We start from the raw sequence: 25,124 nt of genomic DNA, 5'->3' as shown, positions 1-25,124 counted from the left end.
CTGTTGTCAATGGAGAGCTGTCAAACAGCAAATACATTCAATAATGTCACACAAACATGCTGTTTGCAAACTGGGTATAGGGCTGAAATACTGTTTTCGACGTTGTCCTGACCTTGTTATTAATCACAAAATAAAGCAGATTTCAGTCAAACAAAATTAAAGCTGTGATCTTGGAGTCCAACTGAGGGAGAGGTGGCTTTGAGTTGTGGGACTGTAAATTTAGAAAATATTCAGTATATTTTAACAGGATGGACGGAGAGTTTCCCGGTTCGTTCACCTGCGACTATTTCAAAGCCGTGGTCGGGACCATAGATTCTAACTTGCACAAATCTCAGACAGAGAAATGAGTCAGGCAGTCTAGTCTAACATATTCAACTAAACAACCCCTATGCCCCTGCACTCTCTGTGCTACTAGGGGATGGAGAGGGGGATGACAGGTTAACAAGGGGAGAAGGGGGCAGAAAGAGAATCATCAATTTGAATTCTAATTCCAATTCTTGTTCATCTCTACTGAGTCTGAAACAGGGTTTCTGAAGAGGCTGACAGGATATTTAAAATACATGGATAAAATAAAACAAATGGATGGGACAAGGGAGGATTTTAGGGAAGTGTAAAGAAGAAGAATGAACTGATCAAAAGAATAGGTAGAGAATAGGACATACAAGACAAAAAAACATTTTGCACCTCATTAGAAAGCATCCTGGGAACTGTGATGGCTGGCATCTGAAGGAGACTGTGGGGCATACTGTATTTATTTAATTTGCCCAAATATGCAAGACAAAGACAGTCACTAAAAAGGAGCTGGAGACCAATGGTATGGGTGTTAAAACAATATTCCCTCTCAATTTGGGAAATGTAATTAAAAAAAACTTTCATATTCCTAGATTCATGACAGTCATAAGAAGGATTTAAGGAGAACATGTTTTGTAGTGATAATGCTCTTGCTGGAAGATTTTTTTTGTATTATTTTAAAAAGAAATAATTTCTAATAATAATAAATAATTTTAAAAAAGTAAGGGAAGTTATGAGTTTTAATTTTCTGCGTTTTTATCAGCAGCGTAATTCCGTGACGGTCCCTGCATGCGGACAGCAGTACAGTCGGGTGTGTGTAAGTTACCTTTGGACAACTAACGCTAGCTTCTTCTGATACAAACACTGTTTATATTAGCTACCACAATAAGAAACTAAGTTTATATTTTTTATAGACCATGTTTAGTTTTTCAAATTATTAATCCCGGAAGTAACGTTATGACTATCCTAGCGTTATGTGAATATGTGGTAGGTCAGCTGTCTTTTTTGACAGGTTTATTCGCGAACTGGATTAGCATATGTGACATACAGTAGGCTGCTCGTTTATCAGGACTCTAGTCGGTCCACCGGACAGGAAAGCAAAGAGAGGTTTTCAAAAGAGGACTGTTGATATGCACTTTATTTTGCATAAACACAAGAAACGTACAGGGTAGAGCTGTTACTAAAGTCGTGTTGTTATTGCCAATGGAAATCTTATCAATGGTTGGTCTTCGTCTGTCCCTAAAGCAAAGATATTTTCTCCTGCTGTGCTTCGCTGTCGGAGCGATAATTGCATATCAGTTTACAAGGTAAGGCAAACACTTGAACGGCTAACATGAGCCTAACCAGTCGTCAACTCTTAATGAGAGTCATGCATGAAGATGACTTTCTGGATGAGTACCCCGCCCACTGACACTTGAAATGTTAATGTTGTGGTCAAGCTTCTCCGTGGCTCTTGCCCTGTGCTTGAATGTATCTGCTTTATATTACTGCCTGTATTCAGAAGTTCGTACTCAGCTCTGTTGTTGCCTGTGAACTTTCACCTGGCTCACCTGCTGGCCTGTCAACATTGGACATGACTACACAAGTTACCTGTCATTTTGTTAGACCTCAGTTTGTCCTGTTTTGTGGTCTTAATGGATGAAGTCAAATGTCTTCACCCAGTTGCACTAGTTCAACAAGTTCTTTTTCAGTTGTAAACTGTATTTTGCCCCCAAGGAATCACCCTGAAGGAAGAAGAATGAGCCGTGTGGAGGGTCTGAGGGCCAACTCGTCTCAGTTCACTCTGGAGAGAAAACCCTTCCGCGTCCTTGGAGGCTCCATCCATTACTTCCGTGTCCCCAGAGCCTACTGGGAGGACCGGCTGCTGAAGATGAAGGCCTGTGGCCTCAATACGCTCACAACGTAGGTTTCCACTGCAACTAACAGCTGGTTGAATATACTGTACCTTAAAGCACTAGAATGAACAGTGTCAGATAGTTGTTTTACTGGAGAAGATTATACACAGATCAGATAAAATGTGAGGAAAGCGAAGTAGAGCAGAAATAATTCATGAGTAATAGTTTTATGAAGTACTTTTGTAAGAAAACAGACATACTAATTGATTATTTACAAGAAACAGTAAAAACCAATGAAATTCATTACCATTTATTATATTAAAAGCACACAAAAAGACAATTTACCTTCTTTTTTCAGGTATGTGCCGTGGAACCTGCATGAGCCTGAGCGAGGGGTGTTCAACTTTGAGGATCAGCTGGATTTAGAGTGAGGAACGATGAAGGGAAGACTTTTCTGAGACAATTCTGAGACTCTGTTGGAGAGCAGATGGACTCCTGCAGATGGCACTGTTGCATTGCAAAAGGGCTTAGCTTTCCACAGTCTTGAATCATTTAATACTGCTGAGAAGGTGTACGTTTACCCTCAAGAAATGTTTTTGATTAATTAGTTGTGCACTCAGTCAGTATCAATGATTCTTGATTTATTGATTACGATTGCATTGATCCATCAAATGTGTTGCTTGCTGTCAAGTGTAGCGCTAGAAACAGAGGTCATCTCAAAATAGAAATAAGCACATTTTTGTAACCTTCTCTTAGAGCCTACCTCCGCCTTGCAGCCAGCCTGGGCCTCTGGGTGATTCTGCGTCCGGGACCGTACATCTGTGCCGAGTGGGATTTAGGGGGACTACCCAGGTAAAAATCACACAGCCACAACTAAGTGTTACTTTTGCAGATCTTACAGATTTGAATCTGCCTCACAGCCATAATAACATTGCAATGCGTTTTTTAAAGATAGCCAGTGGGGTGCTAAGTTAATCACTTAAATTGGCTTGGAAATGAATTGTTGAGTCAGGTAATCTTTTTGTTAGTGGTGTCTTTGCTGCAGGCTGAATCCATTAAACTCGTGGAAATAATTCATAGTTTAGTTACGTGAATTATTTCAAGTGTGCTGCATCTGTCATCTATTTGGCCATTTTCACCAGACATGTCCTAAGAATTTGTCTTGGTGAGATTGGTCCACCTTACAGTGGTGTACATATATGATACAAAGACAACAGGGCTTTATACACTGTGTAAGACATATTATGGATAGAGGACATTATTTACCAGACTTTTAGTGAGGTATTAGAGAGAACAATAATTAAATCTGACAGGCAAATCTCCCTGAAAGGATGAATTCATTTACTTCTGTAATCAAAATAGATTTGGACAGATAATGGGGTGAATGTTGGAGGGAAAAAGACCGGAAGTGTATTTTTGGAGTCGTTTTGCCTTCAGGGAATGTGAGGTTGAGGTAATATTTATTTGATAATCATCAAAACGGAGTGTTTCTAGGGACACACAGTGAAGCATGACTTCCTCTGCACCGCATTTTACGATAGTCATGCTTAGGCTGGTGCGATTATCTCCAATAGCTAAAAACCTAAAGAGAGTTCACAGCAAAGCACTTTGAAGAACTTGTGTGATATGTTACTTTTTGGACATTTTAAAGGTTTTTTTGGGATCTCTTTTCAGTTGGCTACTACGGGATCACAACATGAAACTGAGAACAACCTACCCAGGATTCACTGATGCAGTCAACTCCTTCTTTAATCAACTCATTAAGAAAGTTGCTCCACATCAGGTACTTTCCATTTTAGCCGAGATTTAAAAAGTTATTTGATTGATGTACACGCTATAAGATATTCTAGAAAAATGACATGAGGCCAACTATATAATTAAAATAGGACTAAAATACATGTATGCTCAAAATAGACAAGCTTTTCCAATTTAGTTTTCATCGTTACATGCGTACGCACTTCTGTCAATTAATCTTTTAAAAAGTATCAACAATTAAAAAAGTATCCAGTCCCAAAAAGATTATTTTCATGAAAGAATCCTTGTATTCACAATCATATTTTACCCCTGAATGCAGTATTTTGTTACCACCTCTTAAAAACCTGCAATAACTAGCTGCTGTTGACAGTGTGGTAACCATTGTTAGCAATGCAATACACCATACACACTTTGTATGGTTGTTCAACTTGTGTCCTCCCAGCCATATTTTCTCATTATCAGCTTCATGCATCATTGAACAAGCTCTGATTTCCATTTCACAGTGTTAAAATTCTGCTATATTGTGGGTAGAAATGGTCAAGAACTGGTGCCAGGCCCTAATATGTGTCCTCTATTCTTTGGCTAATTAATGCGCAGTATTCCAAGGGTGGCCCAATTATCGCAGTTCAAGTGGAGAATGAATATGGCTCCTATGCAAAAGATAAAGAGTACATGCCTTTCATCAAGGAGGTAAGAAACAAAATTGGACATTTATTTCAACAATAACTGGTAGCTTATAGATGAGAGTGCGCTTATTTACTTTGTTCTACCTGCTGTTCTTTACTCACTCACTCTCCTTTACACTCTCTTTCAAAGAAAAATCAACAATACTATTTCAGAAAGAACCTTCACTGTTTTGTTTAGTTGCCTCAACAATCCCAAATCTTTCCAGGCGTTATTGTCAAGGGGCATCACAGAGCTGCTGCTGACCTCAGACAACAAGGAAGGACTAAAACTTGGAGGAGTGAAAGGAGGTATTGTCAGATAGGCTGACAGACAAACAAGACTGTGCATGCACACCCAACCCCCCCCCGCCCCAAACAAACACACACACGTATATACAGTATGGTGGTTGGTGTATTGTGTATTCACACGACAAGAGGTCTGAGCCAAGGGCAGCTGGGTGTCAGGCAGCTGCAGTTCAGAACCAGATTCTACACACAAAGGATTCTGTGTTGTACCAGAAAGTCTTTTTGCATGTACTCTGGCATAAACATTGTGTTGCCGGAAAATAAAAGTCTTTGTTTTCTTTTCTTTGACACGTCTGCTATTGAAATGCACATTCATTAGTAACCATTGTTTTCAAGCCATAATAAGCTTGTTCTTCACCGAGATTACGAGTGTTTCCGTTTTTATTATCACTGCAAACCATGCATTGTCATCGTCATAAGGACAGGAAAGGATCTTCCAGGGTATTGTTATAATAAACCTTCCTTTGGGAATTCACAAAATCTTTTAATGCATCGCTAAAACCTTTTTTTATAAACTATGCATATTTCTAAACCCTGATTTGCATGTTATACACACAGAAAGGTGAACAGTTGAAGTTTAATGTCTCGTTGGCTGAATACTAATGCAGAAGCTTACATTGGACCGTTTTAATGCCAATTTACTTTTATTTGAAAACAATTTAGGTTTATATGTAAGTTCCAGGTTCTATGTGGATTAATTGTAGTACAAGAAAAGAAGCATGTGAGGGTTTAAGTACAACTCTAAACAATAATCGTTCCATGTTTGATATTAGTTTGTGCTGATGTTCTGCTTCTTTGTTAGTTTGTATATGTGTTAACAATATTGTTCTGCCTTTTTTGTCTGAAGCACTAGAAACCATCAATTTCCAGAAACTGAACCCAAATGACATCAAGTATCTGGATGAAATACAAGTGAGTCTTATTTTTGTGTCACTACCTAAATTTTTAGGGGTTCATTGTTCATTATTGTTTGTAGATTTCGGAGATTTACTAGTTTTCTCATCTAATCAAACATTAAACAGGCACATCATTAGCAATCCTTGCTCTTTCCAGTGTTATTCCAATGTGACAACTTAGGGCTACTTACCTACCTTAAAAAAAAAGTTGGAGACCTGAAAGAATATCTTTAAGCTTTAAGACAATTTAGTCAAGGTTTGTCCTAGTGCAATAAGGCAGTTCATTCAGACGTATCTTTTGTTTAATTGACTGTGTGTTGCTTTTCAAAGCCATTTTTTTCTTCCACTAGCCTCAGAAGCCTAAGATGGTGATGGAGTATTGGTCTGGCTGGTTCGATCTTTGGGGGGACCTTCATCATGTGTACACAGCTGAGGGTAAGACAGACTTAAGATGGGCAGACAGGTTTTCTTTAGAGACAGCTGTAGGATCCCTGATAAGAGTAAGACAGGTGTTCACATGAGAGTAAGACGGGATTTCTGCTGATGGATTCTTTGTTGAGGGTGAAACAGTTTCTTTCTGTACAGAAGGTCGATAATACTGGCTAATTTGAGACTGGGGTAGGATGAGTTTTGTGCTCCGAGCCAATACAGAATCTCTCAAGGCAAAACAGACTATCTTGAGGGTTAGATAGAGTCTCAGTGCCTTAGGGTAAGAAAGGCTTAAGACAAACGTTTTTAGCTGAGAATAAAACAGTCTGTGCCAGGGGAAAGACAGGGTAAGGACAGACTCACTGCTATGGGGGTTATGTAAGATAAATTCTCCAGACTGCATATAAGACAGTCTCTCTAGTGCTATGGTTCCTTCACAAAAGGCACAGAGCCCAGCTGGGATGTACAGCTTAGCATATGGTCATTTCTTCCTTGTTGTTTTGGCTTTGTTAGAGATTTATATACTTTTCATGCATGGTAGGTTGTGAGCCAAGTATCACAAACCAGAGTCTGTATCCCATCCCCTTAACTTTATCTCTGGGCCATATATTTGATGTTCAGTGGCCAGATTTTCAAACACTTCCTCGTACAGGATTGTTCAAAGACGTGCTCCACTGATTCTGACTGTACTGAAGGCAGTCACATTCATCTCATGCTCTCCCACTTCCTCTGTATCCACATGTGCAGTAGCTACAGATACACATTAGGATTGTCTTGCCCTTGGCTGCATTAAATTGTTTCAGTTGATGGGAACGTACAGGATCATTGTGTACTTTCTTGTTAATTATATACTACAATGTCTTAGAAGTTACAGGCTGCACGTTTGCTACAATATTTAACACAATAGAGATTAGATTAGAGAAAAGTAAAAAAATAAATGTAAAAATCTTACTTAAGCTAAAATACATACATATTTTCAGAAAATTTTACTTAAAGTATCAAAAGGGAAAGTATTGAAGGCCCATTTCATAGTGTTATATACTGTATATGTTATATTATTGGATCAATACTATTGATGCATCAATGGGTAAGTAGCATTTTACTGTTAATATATAGTGGAGTAAAAAGTACAGTATATTAATATATATTCATATTTATAATATAAATATTTATTTTAGTGGAGTTGAAGTATAAAGTAAAGTAGAAGTAGCTCAAAATTATTTAGTAACTTTCCACCACGACCTGCGTGCATGTGCATCCTTGTGCATGTACTAACAAAACGTGGACCCACTCTTAAAAACAGTGCCCCATAGTGCTGCTAGTGGTCAAAACTCCACAGGGTACTTTAAACCTTAATGTATATTTTTAAATATCGTACAAAGATGTAGTTTGGCTTACTTTGTGTGAACATTTAAATAGGGCTGAACTAATAGTGGTTATATTATATTCTAATTTCTATTGTCATTTAATCTGACTGATTATTTTTTTGATTAATCGATTACTCTCTAAAATGTCAAATAAATAGTGAAAAAGTCCGTCACAATATCCCACAACCCAAGGTGATGTCTTGAACTTGCTTGTTTTGTTTTACCAACAGTCAGTCCATAATCCAAAACATATTTAATTTGGAATGATATAAAACAGAGAAAAGCACCAAATCTTTCCATTTGAGAAGCTGAAATGGATTTTCAGAATTGTCAATTAATTCTCTGTTTATTAAATAACCAATTAATCCACTGGTTCTTTCAGCTACATGTCACATCACATATGCCATAAGCTATTTAGGTTGGACCACCTTGTCCTGGGTGATGGAATGGGCCCTAAAAGTATGAAGAGTCCGAGTACAATATGAATGTAAAAGAGCCAGCTGCTAACTTATATGTACTCTACAGTACATCCACATACCAGCCATATAACACGGTCCACATGCTACAGCCAGGAGGGTGATATTTTTTGTATAATGTACAGTCGTGACATAAATGATAGCACCTGTTTCACAATTGTAAAGATTAATGGCAGTCACACACACCCTGCTATCACCATCTTGAGTGCTCTCAGAAACATCTTATTTCAAACACACAGTGCAGAGCCTCAAGCTTGCTTTTTACTCTCTGTCATTCCCAGCAGCCATCCACATCTTAACAAGAAAGGTTCTGAAAATGAAAGGGCCAGCAGTCTTTCTGCCTTATGTATTTTCTCGTCAGTGAGAAAGGGAAAATGGAAGAAAAAGACCCTCACCATGCAGAAAGTGTCACAGCTATGAAATGATTGCTGGAATATTCAGAGGGGATTCATGTCCTTGACAGTTCAGTGCTCTGCAGACTGCAACACAGCCAGCAGCTGGTCACAGCTAGTGCCACCACCATGAAACCAACCGAGTCCGGCTCTGTCACTCACCCTGCTCAATTGTTATTCACTAAGGCTCATGCCCTTGATTTAAATCATTAAAGTCGGTTCAATTTGACTACTGAAGTCCAATTTGAATACTTAATTACTTGCTCTGCTATGTTCGCTGCAAAATATAGGTAGCTAATTTGTGCAGGGAGGTAGGCAATTTTTTATGGGTGTGAGCACTGCCTCGTAATGAATTATAGGAACCTGTAATAGGATTCGTGGCTGAGGTCTGTCCATGTTTCAATTGAAGTGGAATTGAGGGCGATAGGATTATTGAAACAGTGGCTCTGGCTTGTTGTTTGACCTGATGTCAAATGGATATTTTTTAATCTTTTTTTTGTTACTCATGTTTAGCTTTGTATTTGTTATTCTCTGATTTACTCACTGGTTTATATCAGAATAATTAAGATAAATTATAGACTTTATATACTGAATGGGATTTGTTTGTTTCTTTCACTTTTTTGACAGACATGATACCTGTGGTCACTGAGATCCTTAAACTGGACATGTCCATCAACCTCTACATGTTCCATGGAGGCACAAATTTTGGCTTCATGAGTGGGGCGTTTGCTGTTGGAAAACCAGCACCTAAATCTATGGTAACAAGCTACGGTATGTGTAACGAATCTGTTTTTGACCAGTATTTTGTAACATTTAAATTAACAAAAACTTCCTGTGAGTTAGGAGAAAAAAAATTATAAACAGGGTTTATTGTTCTGGGTTGAACTAGGTTCATGCCACAAGGATTCAACACAAAACTACATTTTAATAGCCAGATCACAATAACATACACTTCTGCTGATTTTATCCCAATTTTTAAAGCCCACTGATTCTGAATGAACACAATCATCAAACAGTAACCTTTTGAAATACAGTCAGTAAGTACAGTCTGAGCCTATTTTCTTGAAACAAATGTGAATAGGAAAGGTAGATTAAAACGAGATTAAGATATTAGGATATTATATTAGGATATTTACTTGAAATGTCTGTAGATGGCGCTATCTCTACTCCTGAGCCTCTGACCTTCGGCTGCTTTGAAATTTGAATATGTAGTGAACACTGAATTAATTACCTAATAAAATGCATGGGAAATGTAAATTAAAGATGGTACAATGGGTTTTATATCCTCCTCTAGGGTACGTAACATTGAAATGACCTCGTTCTTGAAAAAAAGGAGAATTTTGAAAACTGCTCCGCAGTAGAGAAGGCCACCTCTGACCTTCAGCAGTCTTCGTCCCTGTGTTTACTCCTCTGAATGCCCTTTACCTTTTTGCCTCAAACGGCTCCATTTTCTGTCAAGATAACCCAAAATGTGTCTCGGCCCGCTGCTGTCTCAAGATGTTTGATAGGGGAGCGCAGTGAAAGCATCTGCCACGGTAAGAGGCATCCTTGCCTCTCTCTGGCTCCTGAGCCTGCTGTTCTGATAAGGCATTATCTTTCAGATTACGATGCTCCATTATCCGAGGCTGGGGATTACACCACCAAGTACCATCTTCTGAGGAATTTATTCAGCCTCTACCACAGTGAGTGTTGTATGTTGTTGCTGAGACGGGCCCCACATCTTCTGTCTCTCTTTCTCTCCCTTTCCTTTCATCTCCCCACTTAAGTTAATTCTCCTTGTAGAACCTGCTCTCTGTTGGCTAAAGTAGGATAACTTTGCATATGATTACAAGCACGGATTAGATATGGGTTTGTGTGTGTTTGTGGATGTGTGTGAAATTTCTGCCCAAGTCAAAGACCCTCAATTACTGCCCATTGTGAAAATTACATACCAGGCCTTATATCATGTTTAAGGCAATTTTCTCTATTTGTAAAACAAGGGTTTGTGGTTGGGGGCAGAAGTCTCAAGTGTTTTGTGGCCAGGACTGAAAATGTAGCTTTTGGCAATCTGGGATTGAATCCAGCACAACAAAGTAATAATTTGCCCAGAGTTGTGGTGATTGAAGATAGTTTGAAAGGCTGCCTGTGCGTGATTCATCCTTATGTTTTGTAGTCTGCTGAACAATGAGCAGTGGCCTGGATATGAGAGCGGCTGAGAAGGCTTTGTGTTCTACTCAGCAACCACAAACACATATAACACATGACCTAATTCTTTAATTAGATCAGCTTGATATTTTATTATTGTTTGGTTGTCAAATCATGTACATTGTGTCAGTTACTCTTTTCCCTGTGGTGTTGTTTCTGCATAATAGGGGCAGGGATTCAGACTGCTCTGTCAAAAGTCTAACACTGATCTTTGACAACAACATGGCTCTTAAAGTAGACCTGTGATATATACATGCTTTGGGGTTTTCTTATTACAAAGCTGTCAAAAATTGCAAAAATACATTATATAATATAAAACAAGCTACACATACAGTACATCTGGACTACAGTCTGACTGTGCACTTGTGGTATGCCAGCTCACTATTGATGGTAGTTTATCTTAAAGCACTTTCTGATTTTAAGTATTCATTCTTCTCATCAGTTGACAGTCTTCTGTGAAGAACATCAAATGTCAAATATGAGCAAATTTGAACCGTACCTGCATGTTTTTCCTTCCCAGCAACACGTCGCCACGGCCCATTCTGCACAGGATTATGTGGATAACTTGGGATAATAATGACTTTGTTGTGGGAAACATTCCATATCTGTGACATAGTTTCATAGAAATGTCTTTTCAAAGCACACTCTTCTCCTCATGGGGATTTGACACATTATATACACTACCAAAGGCACTGGCTTGTAAGCATTGTAGAGAGGAGAAAGGTGTTGGCCATTATCCTCAAAGCTTTCCTTAAATGATCCAGCTGTTACCGCTTGGTGATAAGGAAATGCTGTCAAGCCTTTTCCAGAGGGAGCGCTGGTGTGTCTGCATGCTTTAACACCTTCAAAAGCAGTTCGAGGGCATGGGCAACCGCTGTTAATTGTTGTAAAGAGACTGTTTTGTAACATGGAGCACAAACCGAATGCTGCTATGGATGGCAAATGGCTCACCCAAGGAGCCTTAAAAGCAGTTTCCAAGGCCCAGAAGAAGGTCCAATAGCTTTTTTTGTGCATTTTAGTGAAACGTAAGCATGCCAACAGTTAGTGAGTCATCCACTTTTTTTTTCCAGTACCAGCTGTACCCAAAATGTTGCTTTTAGACTTAATGTGGGTTAACAATTCTAATTTACAAAGCAGTGCTCTTCTGGCTCCCTCTTTCTTTCTCTCAGATGTGATATGTAGATGTGTAGATGCAAAGGTTTTTGCCTTTGCAAGTTTTAAGAGATTTCTTTAAAGATCAGAAATATCCACGTTTAACTCCCTTCTCTGACTGCATATGCATATGCTTAAAAATATAGATTCATGTCTATTTTGGGTTTTTTTATTGGACATATGTATGCATGTGGACAATGTATACATCATGTTGTAATAATTATGAAATTTCCTTAGAGGGTTAGTTTGGACTTGTTTGCCTGGGTAAATAAAGGATAAAGAAAATGAATTGATATACAGACAAACTGCAACCTACCCTCCTTTTTCCTCCTCGTTTTTCAGCCCAGCCTCTCCCTGAACTGCCCTCTCTTCAGGAGAGGAGAGCGTACCAGCCTGTTGTCATCCAGCAGCACCTGTCTCTGTGGGACTGTCTGCATTTCACTGACAAGGTAAGCTACGGACGCACAGAGAGTGCTGAAATTCGAGGCACTGAAATAATAAACATCAGCGTAGCATTGCTCAAAACATAGTGACAAGGTTTTTAACAGACAACAGTAATACATGAAATATGTAATACATAAGGAATACACAAAAGCCAATCAAATAAACTCTAAGAAAATTTGCTGTTAATTATGTGGATGTGTAGCCTGTTGTGGTCTGTGTACTACTTACAAAATGTATTCTCCTGCTCAAAGAGCCTTGCATAGCACATGAGGTTCTCAAGTGTGATTCCCTGAGACCGTCCTAGCCTGAGGACAGGTGTATTTACTGTACCAACAGTTACAGTAGCTCAAGCTCCTTGTCATATCTGCATGATAGAAACAACCCCAGCATTAGATTACAATAACACAGATAATCACTGCAGTCACCTGCGTCCTTGTACCTGTTGGCATTGGTTGTTTCTTCAGATTTATCTTTGAAAAATGTTTGGACAAGTAATTCTATGCTTGATGCAAGATGTATCAATGCTTCAACTTGCCATGCATCCACGTGATTACCTCAAACAAAGCTTTATTGCGACATTTTCGTATCTCTATTGAGTTGAGCGGGTTTTGAATATTATGCTATGATAAAACATTATCACATGGGAAGTAACCCACAATGTCCGCTGCACATCTTCTAGGACGTCATTTGGTCTATCCAAATGATAAACATCATAAGAAATACAGTTGCATATGTTCCTCTAATACATAAACTAAACTCCCTACAGAATCACTTTATTTATCATAAAGAAAAATAGAACAAACTAATTTGCAGCTGTGAAAATCAAGTCAAGTTACAGACGTGGTTGTGGTAATGTGAAAGTGAGAGAAGTGAGCTTGAAACCGTCATCCATTAACAGCTTGATTTCCTGGACCTATTGAGAAAGTCTGAGAGGGCAAGTACTAGAGTAACACTCCTCCCTTAATGAACAACTGCTGATGAGGTGCCCCTGAGCAAGATATTCTCTCCTAACTGCACTGCTGGCCTGCTCAGGGACCAGCAGTAATCAACAGTGTGCAGCTTTATGACTGTAAAGCAGGTTGTTGTGGAAATAAAGTATGAATGCACCAGGGAGTCTCCCCTTGCCAAACAGGAAAAAAAGATAGGTTAAAAAATCTTTGTTTGGAGGGTGTCATCATATCTGTTTGCTTTCATGTCCACCAGTCTAGTTTAGACAGTTACACCATGCTCTTCAGGGGCATTTATATTCTAGCCAGATGTAGCACGTCTGGCGTCTTACAACATTAATTATTCACTCCCCGTCGCAATAATTTGCTTCACTCTGAGACAACAGTTACTTTGCCCCTGACCAGCCACACGCCCTCGTTTAAAAAGTGGTGGCTTCAGAGACTGAGTGGGATGAGTTTGATATTGTATCTGTGTGTTTGGAGGTAGGTGGTTAATCGTGTCATAGCAGGGAGTGTTTATTGTCTTGTGAAGAGGGCATAATGTACCTCCCAAGGGTATGCAAAAGAATGTTGCTGAATAAAAGAATTGCTCTGAATGCCAGAAAGCTTCATTAGGTTTGATAAATCATCACTTTGGGCAAAACCATCTTGCAAGTGGGAGATTGTGCAGCATGCATCATAACATCCCATCTGCATTGAGAGTGGTTTTGAGATTCTGAGTGTTTTCACTTTAAATACAGTAAACATTATGTAACCATTTCAAAAAACGTCTCTAAAAATATACATTTCCGCAGCACACTGAAACACCTGTTTTTAGAGGTACATCGTATGAACAACAACTCTTGTGTCTGTCTTAAGCTCTTCATTTGCATGTTTTTTAGCCTTTGAAGTCAGAGAGGCCGGTGAACATGGAGAATCTCCCTGTCAACAATAACAACGGTCAGTCTTATGGCTACACGCTGTATGAGACCACCATCACCAGTGAAGGATCCCTCAACTCAAGGAACAACATCAGAGACAGAGCTCTGGTAAAGACAGGAAGACAGACACCGACATAATGCATCCGCAGTCACACATTTCTTTGTGAGAACATTTGGAAAGCTGTAATCTGCTTGTTATAAATCACACCTCTGATCAGTGTACTTGTGGAGCACAATTAACAAGCTCAGACTGTGACCAGTTGCTCTGGTATTAATGTCAAACAGTTATAGGAGCCTGCAGTTCTCAAAAGTTGACATCCAAAACCCTCAGTGAAAGACTTAATGTAATGTGAAGACAAATACTGTATATTAATGCCTCATGCTATTTTCATCTTTCAAAATATTTGCTTTGCATTTCATTGTTCTTTTTCTTCCTAGGTTTTTGTGGACAAACATTTTGTTGGCGTTCTGGATTATAAGACGCAAGAACTTGCACTCCCTGAAGGGAAGGTACCTTTTGTGTGTGTTCTGGTCCTCATGTAGTGTAGACTTAATCTGCTGTTAGCTTCCAAAAGGATAAAGTTGTTAATATTTAACAACACGCAGCATGTGAAACCTTCAGGGGATGCTGATGGATGTTTTTGGCATTAAGGTCCCAGTATTAAGCCAACAGCAAACCTTCAAACAACTGTTTATCTTAACAAATCTGACTAGCTGAAAGGAATTTTTGCCACCTTAGTTTTTTTTTTTTTTGTAAATTCTTTCCATTGAGGAATACTGCTGCATTTCAGTAATGCCTTTCATGTTTTATGTATTTTCCCACTGAAGGGAAAAAGAACTCTAAGTTTACTGGTGGAGAACTGTGGAAGAGTAAATTATGGGAAAACCCTGGATGAACAACGCAAAGGTACAAATTGTTCTGTAAACTGATGGCTTTGTAGCTGTTCAGTCAAGTTTTGCTGAATGATCTTTTTCATTAGAGGCCTTGAAAGAAACTAATTAACAGTGTCTTAAGATCCATAAGAAAACTTAAAGCAGCTTTGACTCACCTTTCAGGACTTGTTGGAGATATCGAGTTAAACAAGCGCATCCTCCGAGACTTCATTATTCGTAGTCTGGATATGAAGCCAGGCTTTGTAAACAGGTTTGTGTCTTTTAATTATTATCCTGTTCCCTTCCATGTTTGTGTTTCTCTGTCATTACACCTGCCTGCTCCTGATTCAAGCCGGCTGATTATCTCCCTGCTTAACACAATTACAATCGGAACATAGTGATAAATTTCAGAAACCAAAGCATGGCCTTCTAATTCAGCGTCTCATGTTAAACATCTTAAATTATAAGCAGTACAGTAGGCAGATTACATGGCTGAAGTCAGTTAAGATCTGTACTGTTATCAATGTTCAATAGGCTCAACATGACAGAGAACCTTTTACCTTTTTGTCACTGAAATTAAAGCGGGCAGATTGATCTGGTATTTATTTTTTACACCAGTGGTTGACAGCACAAGGTCTTCATAATAAACAGTATTAGCAGAATTCAAACATAGGCAAAGCATAAAGCAGAATTTTAAGGTCCAGGTGGATACAATGATGAAACACCATGTGAAACTGGGAGGTACAAATACACCTTATTGAAAGTTGAATTTTAGTTAGCAGCATGTGTCTGACAGCTTAAATGTAAGATTTCAAAGCAAAGTAATATGCAGTTTCCAAGGGCATAAAAGGCCCTTGGCTCAAAAGGCCACTTCATACATTTCACTTGTGCTGGGCTCAAAAACTGAAAACTTTCTGCATCAACAAAGAAAAACAGTAATTGAACACACCAACATGGATAAACCTTCAAAAGGATAGTTATAAAATACTAATATCATTCAGTCAACACAAAGCCACTGGCTTAATACAACTGCACATTGAAACCTTGTTTGAAACCTTACATTCACACAAATACATCACTAACTAACAAGCACAGAACATAGACTGCTGTGCAGTGGAAAAAGGTAAATGGTCTGAGTAAGATAGGTTTAGATTTTTTGGATGCCAAGGGCTGTCTTAACTGCTAAACATTGTGGTGGACCTTTTAATGTGGCACCAGTCCCATAATAGTCATTAGGTCTGGTAATTTCTCTACAACAGCCAAGTGTTATAAGGTGATTTTGCAGGACCCATTGCCCCCCAAGGTGCAAATGCATTTCTCTCATGATGTTTCCAACTCATATTAGTTGCACAGATAATAAACATTAGGGTCAGTAGGTTTATATTTGTACTTAATGGACTATCTAGATATATTTTCATGCCGTTTTTGTGTCTCTCATGTACTGAGAAATTGCAATTTCTTTACCTCAGCACCATCCTGAAAATGTCAAGGCCCGAAGCCCTGCATGAATGAACACTAAAAATGCATAACTGAGGAAGGAATTTTGGTCTTATAACATGGCAACCTTTTGAATTTACTTAGAGGCAAAATATAACCTACTGTATAGCCAAAACAAAGATAGTGATTCTGAATATTTCCCCTGGCATCCATGTCCAAACTTTCACTTGACATTTATTGTAGGCATATAAATACAAATGACATGATACACTGTATACTGCTGGCTGGCCACCTAAAAGTCAAGACTGATGGATTTGTTTGATAAGAATTGCAGAAGAATGTATCCAAAAAAATACAGATACATTTGTGATTTCATGCCATGAAACATACAGTGGGAAAGTGTAATGTGTGAGGATTTGAGCAAAATGAAAAGCGCAATGTATTCTCCTTTTGCAGACTTGAGAGTTCAGGCCACTGGATGTATATGCGTCAACGGCCCTCCTTCCCAAGTTTTTTCCAGGCCAGACTCTATGTGAACAGTTTTCCTAAAGACACCTTCATCAAATTCCCTGTGAGTAGGGCAGCCACTGGGCCTGCAGTCCAGTAGCAGCACTACAAACTACAGACTCAGAAACTGACATAAAGGATAGTATTTGTTACAGGGCTTTATTACTGGAGTTTGAAAAGATCAAGTTAAGATATTTGTTAAATCTGAATGTCAGGTTTTACTTCCTTTGGATTGAACAGAAATCAAGATATCAATACTTTCATATATAATTTAGATACTTCCAAGCTCTGTATAGTATACTGTACATTGTTTTGGTAAGCTATTTTTACCTGAGCTTTGGCCAGACCACTTTGGTAGCGTAGGACTGATATTTATTCATACAGTTCTGATCCAGGAAGCTGTCTTCACCATGTAGACAATATACATGGAGATCTCTCCTTTGCAGATTTGTTAGGATTTTTGACACCAGAAATTCAGATTCAGTGTGAATTTATTATATACAGTTAGCTTACGCTATTATTGTCATATCTCCATCAGAAAGATTGAAATATTACAATAGACTTTGGTTTGGTCATTATTTTAACTGAATTAGTCTTTACTTCATACTTAATAAAACATCTGCAAATTATTTTTTTAATTTTGAAAAGTCCCCTGAGAAATAGCTGTTTGAAAAGCTTTATGGAGTGCTGGCTCACTTATAATTCATTGGATATATTTACTCAATAATATTTATTTCATTTACTCTGGTAGTGAGAACAGAGAACAAATTAAAAGGCTCTTTACAGCAAAGAAAACGATGTTCTATTGATGATCCAATTTTTATGCAGTTCTACATAACATAGTTATTGATTGCATAAGTCAAGTGCCTCTTGATCAATCATTTCCCTCCTGTTAGACTGTATATCTCTCATGTTTTTTATAGCTTGTTACTTTCCCACAATTTTCCAGTGCTGAGTCTTAAAGTGAAGTGGATGTAGAGAAGCAAAGAGGATGTATTAAACAAAACATGCAAATCATATTAGAAAGGAAGATTTGCTATGTGTTGCTGGCAGTCATCCGCATGTTTCTTTTTTTACCCATCATTAATTGGCTGAACCTATCTGTTGTCATGGTGAATAGTCACTGGTTGTGTTCACAGGGCTGGAGCAAAGGTGTAGTGTTTATCAATGGCAAGAATCTGGGACGCTACTGGTCCATCGGTCCTCAGCAAACTCTCTATGTCCCAGGACCCTGGCTTCACAGGGGGGACAACCAGGTACAGGACTTCTGTCTTATTTATAGCTGCTTGCCATTCAGGAGATGATTTTATCAAAGTTACTTTAGCACATTTTAGCATTGATGACCTGATCTCAACATTAGTGACGTAAAGCTCTGTACAGGAACACTTGTTTTGCACTAGTTACCTTTCACTAAGGGTGTCTTCAGAACTACCACATGGTCACATTTTAAGCACTTTTAAGTTTTCACTCAGAACTCCTGAAAAAAGATTTTCTCTTGACTCCTTGGTACAACATGTACTCAAGTGTCTATATAGGCCACGTCCATTTCTGTATGCTCACATATTCCAACACTTAGAAGTTTTTTTGCAAAACATTTTGTAACACAGCCCAAGGATGACATCTTCAGATGTCTTGACCAACAATCCAAAACCCAAAAATATTCAACATCAAATCCTCACACTGTAGAAGCTTGAACAAGCAAATGTAAACCTTTTTTTTTGATACAAGACTCAAATAATCAACCAATTATCATATATTTCAGTTCTGGATATTGTTATGTTTCATCTCTTAGCGAATTCTCCAAAATTGGATGGCAATTGGCCTACAGGTGGCACTAGTAACATGACTAATGAAACTGGCTTTACCTCAGTGGTCATGAGTCTGATCCGCTTGAAATTTCACACAATTTATCCATGTACAATCTATTCATAAGCACCCACGCCCTCCTAGGTTTTATATTCTTAAAAATCAACATGAACATGTAACACTGTGTATTATGATGTAGAACCAGATGTAAATGAAAAACCTCCAAACATTTTGTATTATTGAAATAACAAAATTAAAGGACTGTGCATCCATGGCAGATGTACACATTCTCTGAGTGCTATCTAGTTCCTTCAGTCATATGCTCCTCACCTCCACTAATTTGGCAAAGTAAAAGCACATCACAGGTGGTCAACAGTATATAGCTACTGACTTTAATCACCTCTGTGTTTCTCCTTCTTGCCTTTTCCAACTTTTCTTTTCTGTGAGTGTGCATATATTGACATTGGCGCTCAACCACCCACTCTCACTGTCCTTTCATGACCTCGGCTAAGCTGGAATTTTTTGCTTTATTACAGGTCACAGTGTTTGAAGAGCAGGAAACAGATGGTAAGATTCAGTTCACCAGCAGCCCCGAGTATGGCATGACTGTTGATATCCTGTGAGGACAGGAGGTGAGAGGGGAGGATGGGTGAGGAGAGGATGATGATGGGAGAGTAGCTGAGGAGGGCACGACTGAGTCGTCTTCCCCGGCTGGGCCGCGACCAGCAGCACTCAAAAGTGACACACGACAGTGAACATGACAGTTTGTGTCCCAACACAAGACGCCAAAACAGCAGTGATCCAGACTACTTTTTCATTTTGTGACTGTATTTATGACATTCTGTTGAATAATTGATAATTGGAGACTAATGGACTGGGTGAGAATAATCTTGATTATGATGATAAGTGTTATAAAATCTCTTCCTCTCACAGACTGAATTTATAAATTACCGGCTGCTTTATTTAAAAGAACTGTTTGAATAAAAGGCTGGATTTCGACTGTCTTATGATATGTGTCAGTAGCCAAGGCCAAGCTGTGTTTGAAGCTTTTTTGAAATCATCTTTGTTTATGCCATCCATCCCACTGAGTCTGTTTGATGTAACACTGGCTGGATTTCAAATTTACTGTCTTATGATATGCTGTCCTGCAGAGACGTCAAGATCACAAGCTGTGTTTGAAGATCATTTTTTTTTAAACTCATCTGTCTTTGTGTGTGGAGCGGTAACACGGGGAGGACCAGACTCCACCCAGAGATACCATCACAGTTAGCCGCTCTTTCATTTCACAGTTATTTCATTTAAAGACTGATGCAAGCTAGCTGTGCTGTCACATTGGAATACTAAGCAGTGTATTTTAACCAAATGGCACTGTACAAGCTAATATGGATAGTTAATCTAAAAATTGATAGGTAGGCAGGTTTTGTGTGGTGCTGCTGATATCCTGGAACCAGTTGCACCAGCTGTTGTATAAGTTCAAACTTAGCCTAGTTATTTACCAAAGTGTTTGCAAAGTGGAGATTTACGCATCACTAAATTAAAACACCACCAATTTTCACCACATCGAGTAGCCTAGTTCAGTCTATGGTCCATACATAGAAATGTGCTGTTACAAAATGTTTCAATGTAGCTAAATGAACAACCAAACATTAGCATACTAACATTAAAAAAGTAATGTTAGCTTGCTTATGTATGTCCCTTTTAAAGTATAAAGAGTCAATCGAAAAACTTTGAAACAACTGCAGACTGTACAGAACTCAGCGGCTTGGATTTTAACCAGAACCAAGAGGTACAATCACATCACACCTGTTTTAACCTCTTTACATTGGCTCCCTTGCCAACTCTCGCGAGACAAATAAGCAACCTCAGCTTCAAAAGCAAGCCCAATATTAATATAGCCTGTTACGCCCTCGATGTAAACAGGCTCAATAAATGAGTCTGAAGCATATTAAAATGAAGCCACTCGGAGTTTGAAAAGAAACAGATTTTATTTATATTAGCTTTGGTGGTTATTCTTGTATTTTAGGGTGATGCTGACAACTTGGAAAACATTATCCAGTAATAATTACAATTTACATTGACAGAATATGTGATTGTTGGATTACTCACAAAGCGTGATGTAATCTGATTACATCTAGTCTGTATAGCCAGAAAATAAAAAGCCTGTAACAATGCTGATTTAAATTTAAAAAGGAAAACTAAGAAGAATCATGTGCTCCATTAACTTTTATCAGCTATAAAAAAAAAAAACTTGTAACTTGGCAGTAACCGCAATAAAACCAGATTGGTTAGGCTATATGAGTGACATGACATTGATTTTTCTCCAATGAGAGGGAGGAGGGGGCGGGATAGGTCCACATGGGGATTTGTGGGAAGGCAAAGAAATTAGGTTGTCTGAGTCAGTGTCTTCTTTTAAGTCTCTTCTCAAAACGCATTTTTATCGGAAAGCATATCCTGATCTTATCTGAGCTGTCTGTTTATTTTAATGGTTTTTAATGTATTGTTATTATCTCTTATTTTGTTTTTGCCCTTCATGTATTTTATCAATCATTGTTGTATTTTATTTATCCCTAACAACCCAATCCAGTCAAAGTTTTATAAAACCACTACTGAATTCAAGAAAATATCAAGGAATTGTACAAATGCATCACTTTGGACTCATTGAGTGTAATTTTATCAAATGCATTTGTAGAATTGTAAAATATTTCTCACATTTTATATAGTGGTGAAATATGCACTGTGTACAATTGTAGCATAAAGCTATCAGTGTGCATTTGAGATGCATGGCACTGTGCCTGTTCACGCATGCCCACAGGCCAAATGTGTCAGATCTCAGAATAGAAACAAGTACAACACACAGTGTAAAGACTTCCAGTGTACAGACACAATACTCCAGCACAGATGAGCTTCTTCTCAGTTATTTATTTCTCTTGATTCAACTAACATCTTTCTCTGAGACAGAATTGCTGTGGCAAATAAACAACCTTAAGAGTCACATGCATAAAATGTGAATCACATGAGGCTGGAAGATGACAGTGGAGATGAGGAAATGTTAGGACTTGTGTAAAGTGTATTGTGCTATAGAGAAGCCCTCAGAGGGCAATGCTCGTTAACTGACATTAAATATTGAATAACCTGTACTGCTTAAGTTGGTGTATAGGTAGGTTTGTTCTAGACTAATTCTTTGTGAGTATTAGATATTGCTTAATATGTCATCTGTTGGAGTTGTAACATCACTCTCAAAGTGAAGCCCTTTGAATTGTTCTGCTGCTTCAGTAAGTAACATCACAGAATGTTATTTAACCAGTCCAACCACACGCTAACCTGTACGCCACATGACATTTGTTTGCCTGCATCTTGACAAGAGCAACATTTAGAAGATGAGAGTGGGAATTTAGTTTCACATGAAAAGTAAATGATATACAACATAGCCTACTCAATTTCAGGAAAACTTGTTAGCACAAAATGGAAACAAGTTATGCAAAAAGGATAGTGTTCTAATTAAGTCTTTTACTCACTGGCATTTTCTCTTTAATTTGTTTCAGTGCTTAAAACATTTCAGGTGGATTCATTCATTTAGATTAAAAGGTGATAATGACCACTCACGTATAATTTAGATCAACAGCAATGTTTTAAAGAAGATGGTGTGTGTGTGCCTACCTGTTGGTAGCACTAACCTATTATTGATCTACAATATATTGATCTATTGATAATGCATGTGTACAGTATGCTGTATGTGCACATGCTTTTTTAGAGAGCAGTTGGAAAATGCAGATTTAAGGGCAAACACTGCTATGATTCAATTGCACATCTACACTTGAAATAAATACATAAATAAATATATTAATTTGATTTTTAATAAATAATGGGAGGCAAATTGAAGAATAGAACAAACCCAAAGATAGTCTGTGATCTCCATGACCGATCCCTGTGCAGTGTAATATCATGCAGTCAATGAAAACAGCCAGTTTGATGAGAGATACAATACAGCCATTGTCTGAATGTGTATCAAGTGAAATATGTAATAACGTGCTTTCTCCAGCTGATGAGCCCGAGAGACCGTAACGTCTTTGTAAGTTTTTATACTGCAGCAGTGTATTTTGGGTTGTATGTGTTGAAGGGGGGCGCACAGAGATAATCTGGCAACAGTACAGAGGCTCAGTATTTGAATTATCTCCAGCTACTTCTGCCGGGCAATGTTAGATAAGAACCACCAGTGTGTATTGCACTAGACGGATGATTTATCGAGTAGAGGAGAGATTCTATTATATGAGATGTAGAATAACTTTGTTACAGTGTTCAGCCGTACAGCGTCATAGTAGCTACTGATGTCTATCGTTAGAGGTGCAGCGACTCCCTTCTGTGTTCCAGTTAATGTACAACAGATGGATACTAATACAAAAAAACCCATGAGATTCAGACATCAGTCCACAGTACTGGAGATGGCGTGTCAGCGTTGCTACCAAATCATTAGCAAAAATAAGATTTATTTTTGTTGTGCTTTTCTTCAGCCTTCTGTCAATTCAGAGTAGCATGTATTATCTCATTTCATGAGTGGAAGCCAAAGTTGTTTATAAAAAAATAAAAAATATTTGGGGCCATGTATAAATTATTTTAATCTATTATTCATAACTTACACCAGCTGTTCGAAGGTGAGTTGTATTAAAAGTCAGCAGATGTAGACTGAGCATCTAAACGTATATTTTGGGGAATTCTGTCTCCCCATCACAGTAAAGTGTATTTTTTGGAGAGAAGGGGGACTAACAAGCCTAGTAAAACCAAATTCTTGGGTTTAGACGCTGTTTCATTCTGCTCTTTTTTGTACTTGCACACAGCTGACCCTTGTTAAGCGGTGGCTCGTGTACATATGAGCGTGCATAGACAAGGGGGAATATAAACTATCACTAAAAATGACACAGTTTCCTTGCAATGTCAAAAATTACACTTTATATGAAAGCTTAAGGTCAGAATTTGTGAGTCTACCATGTAGCTGATTTGAAGTTCTTGTCTATGCGTTATGAATGTGTCACAAAGTGGAGTTTCTATTATCAAATGAAATTGGTGATGTGCTATTACTCTTTCCATGTGTTGAACCTAGAAGTGAGCCTGTGTCTTGTCATGTGTCATTGTGAGGAATTCACCAGGGGGAAAAGAAAAGAGACTGTTTTTTGTTTTTGTTTTTACATATAAATACAGTAATTACAATGCTTTTGTCAAAATTTGTCATTAATCCTCTGATTGTTCTCATTTTGAATTACTATTTACACATGTTGCCACAAAGGAACATCATTTGTGTATTGTCTAAGTGCTAAGAAGAGTGTTAGGATTTTGATGTTTACATTTACATTTCAGCTCCGAAGCACAACAAATGGGTACATTTCAAACAGCAGTCTCTCCTCAAGTATAAGGGTGGCTTAAATGCATGAGTTATGACACTATAAAATGAACAATGATAACCCAAGAGTAAATGTAGGTAAGAGTCAGTATTGAACTAGCAAGTCAAGTGCTTGTAAAACACCCAAACCAATTAAATTAAATTAAAGCAAACATTTCATAGTTATCAAAAGAACATTCCTTCCATTGCTATGTTTGTGTTTGCTCAAAGGAAAATCCACATGAGACATATTTGTCCTTGGAGTCATGTTTTTATCCAGGCTGATGATGTAGGTCATGTCCTTAAACCCAAGAGGAATTTCTCTCTTATACCATGTGCAGATCCAGACAATATGTGTTTTCTTTCCTTAAATTTTTTTTTTATTTAATTTTTTTGAGGTGAAGGATATTCTTTAACCTGCTTGTTTGGTTGAATCTGCTGGCTGTATGCTTGTCATATTGTGCTGTCTCTTTTGTTAGGTTGTCCTCAGCAGGCCGCAGGTTGAAGGTGCAGGTCACAGACCCTGTGAGGCGTTCTTTATGTCGTCTCTTCTGCACTTCAGTCGTAGACCCACCAAATAACTGCCGCCTCTTACTAATCTGTGCTTTAATATGATACATTTGTACTGGTTTAGTCCATATTTTAAAAATGTCAGATTCAGTCAAGAGGATTAAATCCCCCTTCAAAGGTCCCCATTTCCTTTTTTTCTGATGATTAAGACATGAGCGCTGGTTGCACTTATCAAGAGACTCAGCCGTTTTCTTCCTGCGCAGGTCCAAGGCCAACCACCTGCAATAGAAAGGATTAAGATATGCTGAGAAAGAATGCTAAGCCTTAATTTAAGTTAATTGAACCTGTTTATTTAATTGGTGACATGTAATAATGGACAACAGCTGCTGTAATTGTGCCTTAACAGAAATCACATAAAAAAAAATGAATGTACAATGTATTAAGCAATATTAAGAACACCTGCTCTTTTTATAGTCCAGAGTGAGACCAAGTGAAAATGATCATGACATTTCCATTTCCCCTTCTGAAGGAAATTTTTTGATGGAGAAAAGAGGGTTCAGG

General features: G+C 38.2%; 2 protein-coding genes across 10 annotated transcripts in view; one reads left to right on the top strand and one right to left on the bottom strand.

The window, feature by feature from the left end:
- Positions 1–1,057: 1,057 nt before the first annotated feature.
- On the top strand, positions 1,058–19,642 carry LOC122878946 (beta-galactosidase-1-like protein 2). 4 transcript variants are annotated; one of them, XM_044202492.1, is made up of 19 exons: positions 1,058–1,108; positions 2,008–2,193; positions 2,485–2,553; positions 2,883–2,978; positions 3,801–3,909; positions 4,479–4,571; positions 4,774–4,855; positions 5,700–5,764; positions 6,099–6,183; positions 9,040–9,183; positions 10,014–10,094; positions 12,091–12,197; positions 14,021–14,167; positions 14,498–14,569; positions 14,888–14,966; positions 15,116–15,203; positions 16,826–16,940; positions 18,016–18,132; positions 19,219–19,642. In XM_044202492.1, the coding sequence occupies exons 2-19, from the start codon at positions 2,030–2,032 to the stop codon at positions 19,303–19,305; spliced, it is 1,800 nt and encodes a 599-aa protein (XP_044058427.1). In that variant the 5' UTR covers positions 1,058–1,108; positions 2,008–2,029; the 3' UTR covers positions 19,306–19,642. The 4 variants fall into 4 exon arrangements, 3 of the variants coding, with proteins under 3 accessions (XP_044058427.1, XP_044058426.1, XP_044058428.1); XM_044202491.1 differs by having other exon boundaries at positions 1,095–1,598; XR_006378593.1 differs by lacking the exons at positions 1,058–1,108; positions 16,826–16,940 and adding an exon at positions 1,115–1,598.
- Positions 19,643–21,586: 1,944 nt separating this feature from the next.
- Positions 21,587–25,124, bottom strand: part of b3gat1a (beta-1,3-glucuronyltransferase 1 (glucuronosyltransferase P) a) — a 75,654-nt gene continuing 72,116 nt past the window's right edge. For all 6 annotated transcript variants that reach the window (XM_044202484.1, XM_044202488.1, XM_044202490.1 and 3 more), the window contains one exon: positions 21,587–24,842. The gene's annotated coding sequence lies outside the window, so the exon portion shown is untranslated. The remainder of the gene's footprint in view (positions 24,843–25,124) is intronic.

Source organism: Siniperca chuatsi, linkage group LG7 (genome assembly GCF_020085105.1).
Source record: "Siniperca chuatsi isolate FFG_IHB_CAS linkage group LG7, ASM2008510v1, whole genome shotgun sequence".
NCBI lineage: Eukaryota > Metazoa > Chordata > Actinopteri > Centrarchiformes > Sinipercidae > Siniperca > Siniperca chuatsi.
The sequence above is the reverse complement of the archived record's forward strand: the minus strand, read 5'-3'. Positions and strand labels throughout refer to the sequence as shown.